This window comes from Oncorhynchus gorbuscha, linkage group LG20 (assembly GCF_021184085.1).
Source record: "Oncorhynchus gorbuscha isolate QuinsamMale2020 ecotype Even-year linkage group LG20, OgorEven_v1.0, whole genome shotgun sequence".
Taxonomy (NCBI): domain Eukaryota; kingdom Metazoa; phylum Chordata; class Actinopteri; order Salmoniformes; family Salmonidae; genus Oncorhynchus; species Oncorhynchus gorbuscha.
Window position 1 is genome coordinate 28,322,074 of NC_060192.1, and position 4,071 is coordinate 28,326,144.

Sequence of the window (4,071 nt, forward strand, 5' to 3'; positions counted from 1 at the left end):
GGTCATTTTACCGGAGATAAAACAAATAGGTTTGTATGATGCATATGGGCGGGTTTTGCTTCTAGACTGAAAAGCCATTATGTGAGCGGCTCGGTTCTGAACTGAAAAGCATGAGCGGTGAGCAGACAGGTAATTGTCACGCTTGTCAAGGACCACCAGTGACACCAACATTTTACTCTACAACGTCGCAGCCATAAAGGTGTCCAGTGTGCTATATGTGGTCATGCACGCATGAGAAGTTGTGGATTTTTTTGCACCTTGCAAAATGAACAGACTCTAATAGTAAGATTTAATTTATACACAGCTCATTGCAACATGTTTCCTTAGCCTAAGAGTTAGTATTGTCATTCGTGGGAAAGATGCCTTGCCCATGGGAATTCGAAAGTTCTAGACATCCTGCCGTAGCGCACTTGTTGCAGAAAGCACACTAGCAACCTGGGTAGAAAGCATGCATGTAAAATATAAGATTTTAGATACAAAAAATGTGTAAACTCCAGTCGTAGCCCAAACTGGTGACAAAGCCTTATATATTCATGTTATGGGTTTATCCAGTTGCTATCTGATATGTGTTTATAAGCTTTATAACCAATTACCAATCTTATTTTTTCTCTCTTCCTCTGAGAAAGCACTGTTTGAATTTTGAAAGAATATTTACATTTGCGTCGTCTAAGTTTTCAGAAAAATAAGAAGTAATGTGAATAGAATAGGGAAGCTTTTTAGGGACAAATCAAAAACAAAAAAATAAAAGAAACGCAATACGGCTGGGAGGAATATAAACGACATTTCACTGTTTACTCAAACATTAATGGTTCCCATCTCTTTGAAGGTGTTGTTTAGAAGACCTAAAGTGAAAGAAAATGTTTTCCTATTGCTTAATTCAATCAGAGCGAGGCGGGGGCTTTCACGCGCACGCATTTGGCCTCTCTGTGACAGAGTCGCCTTTGTGTGCGTCTATCCGCCGCTGTCACACACTTTAATTCGAGTCTCTTTCTCTTGCATTGAAAACACTCCACAATGACATTCAATAAGGGCCGGCGAGTGAAAACCTGGTTATTTTTATATATTCTTTCCCGGACTCGGCGGGGGCCCGGGCACAGGAATTAATCACTGGTTTGAACCGCATTGCCTTCAGGCTGTGACTTGTCCTTTCTGTGTCTAGAAATGATACATTGGCCTCAAAATGGACAAGTACATTCACACGTTTTAAATTAAACACTTATTTGTTTGCAGATAGTCCTGCAGATAGTCCTACCTTTAGCAGCAATCAATAATATATATTCTATATATAATATAGCCTATACTTAATACTTATATTTTCACTTGTATAGACAAATAGGTCCTAGTATGTCATGTAGGGCTGTATGTCATGTGTTCACAAATATTACGACATACTTGCAAGTTCAGCATAGAAGCCTTAACGATGCCAATTAAGTAAGGTCCTTTCCAGCATAAATTAGAACAAAATGCAAAAGTTTTATTGTATTATGAGACTAGGAGGCTATTGTGTGTCCTGCATCTTTTGTGTGACATGCATATGTGCTTGGATTCCAGAAAATATTAACTTACAGCTTATTTAACGTAAACATTACAGAGCAAATACCACTCAACTCCCCAACTGTTACTCACGATTGATCAACTTAAACACATTCTCTGTTATGTTATGCGGAAAGTGTAGGCCTAGTTGGATAAGTGCTGATGGTATTCCATAAATGAGTAGATTTTCTGAAAACAGACAGACCAGTAGAAATGGCTACCCCAGTACATTGGCAAAATGTTTATTTCTCAAATTATAGATATGAAAACGTAATATAATAAATAAGAGCGAAGCTAACATGTAGAAGGGGTAGTGCCGCCTCTTGCGGCGTGGGTGGGGCTGACAAGAATAGACCACATTATGCAGTTCATTTAGTTAACAAGTGAAATAATGGGGAAGCGTGCAGTGTGAATGCCAAGAGAAAAGGCACAAAACCCTATTGAGAGCTCTTAGACGCTCACGGCGTAACCGTCACATGGCCGGACCAGGACTACAACTATTTAAAGAGCGTCAGTGTCCTTTCAGCACCACTCCGCTGTCCACCCGCCAAGCAAGCAGTTCAGAACGAAACAACGCGCTGACTGAAAAAGTTTACCAAGTACTGAGCAGCAAGTTTGCAAAGATGCCGAGGTCCTTTCTTGTGGATTCCTTGATTTTGAGGGAGGCAAATGATAAAGGGAGGGAAAACAATCCACCTTTATTTCCTTACGCTATGCACCCGTCTCACCCACTCCATGGGCTGTCCGCAGGCTCTTGCCACTCACGGAAGGCTGGCTTGCTATGCTTCTGTCCGCTATGCGTATCCCAGCTCCACCCATCCCCACCGACCTTGCCACTCCTCAAGGCATCCTTCCCTACCTTCGGCTCCCAGTACTGCCATTCTGCACTATCGAGGCACCACACGTCCTCCACCGGCGTCAACCTCAACCACGGTCCGGGGATATATCAAGCAACCTATTCGATTCCAGACCCACGACAGTTCCACTGCATCTCCATCGGTGAGTAAAACGTATTGAATGCACAATTGATACTTTTACACAGAATGAGCTTCATCAGCTGAATGAACATTTACTCCGGTGTTTTATTTAGCATTTTGGATAACTTAATTAAATGTGTATATTTTTTTGGCTTTTACAGAAAACAACAACAGCCAACTTCAGAGCAGCAAGCGCATGCGCACAGCGTTTACCAGCACGCAACTTTTGGAGTTGGAGAGAGAGTTCACTTCCAACATGTATCTCTCCAGACTTCGGCGCATTGAGATCGCCACATATCTAAACCTGTCAGAGAAGCAGGTCAAGATCTGGTTCCAGAACCGCAGAGTCAAACACAAGAAGGAGGGGAAGAGCGGCGCGCACAGATCCGGTTCCCACAGTTGCAAGTGCTCGTCCCTGTCATCTGCACGGTGCTCCGAGGAGGAAGAGGACATGCCCATGTCTCCCTCCTCATCAGGGAAAGAGGATGATGGAGACCTGTCCGTCTCTCCTTGAACTTCCCCCGATCTTCCCCGATCCTCAACAGAGACAATTCCATAGCACCTGTGGAATTCTGAATGCAGCCAAAAAGTCGACTGTTCTTATCGTGTTCAGTCACCTGTACATAGGAAGAGAATAAAATATATAAACAGGGAATTTCTCTGGAATGTTGTATAATTGTATACATGTTGTTCGTTTTATATGTAGTTTTTTTCTGATAACGGTCCATTCGTTGTTGCCAATGGATTCTATTACAGCTAGACAGGTCGATATTGGTTTTATGATATACCCAAATGAATAGCAACATTTGTTAGTATTATTTTTGTAAAACAATAGCTGTATTTTGTATAATGGTGAATACTGGCTAGCTTTAAGCACATTATTTGGATGGAAATGTGACGGAGATATTGTGTGCGGGACGAAAAAGGAATCCTCACAATGTTACATCACTAATAGCCTATCAAACTGTTATTATATCTTCAGTGTATTTGAAAATATTTATTTATTTAAAAATGTGAATATTTAAATAAAGAATATTTCTTAGTGATATACTCATGACTCTGTGTAAAATTGGTTACACTTGCGCACCACTGGGAGCGCAAACACAGACACTGGGAGCGCAAACACAGACACTAGGAGCGCAAACACAGACACTGGGAACGCAAACACAGACACTGGGAGCGCAAACACAGACACTAGGAAACACAGACACTGGGAGCAAACACAGACACAGACACTGGGAGACACTGGGAGCACAAACACAGACACTGGGAGCGCAAACACAGACACTGGGAGCGCAAACACAGACACTGGGAGCACAAACACAGACACTGGGAGCGCAAACACAGACACTGGGAGCGCAAACACAGACACTGGGAGCGCAAACACAGACACTGGGAGCGCAAACACAGACACTGGGAGCGCAAACACAGACACTGGGAGCGCAAACACAGACACTGGGAGCGCAAACACAGACACTGGGAGCGCAAACACAGACACTGGAAGCGCAAACACAGACACTGGGAGCACAAACACAGACACTGGGAGCTCAAACACAGACAC

The 4,071-nt window shown here is 43.0% G+C and overlaps 1 protein-coding gene across 1 annotated transcript; it reads left to right on the forward strand.

Moving 5' to 3' along the window:
• Positions 1-2,055: 2,055 nt before the first annotated feature.
• On the forward strand, positions 2,056-3,461 carry LOC124006646 (GS homeobox 1-like). The gene is made up of 2 exons (XM_046316692.1): positions 2,056-2,532; positions 2,672-3,461. The coding sequence occupies exons 1-2, from the start codon at positions 2,157-2,159 to the stop codon at positions 3,022-3,024; spliced, it is 729 nt and encodes a 242-aa protein (XP_046172648.1). The 5' UTR covers positions 2,056-2,156; the 3' UTR covers positions 3,025-3,461.
• The last annotated feature ends 610 nt before the right edge of the window (positions 3,462-4,071 follow it).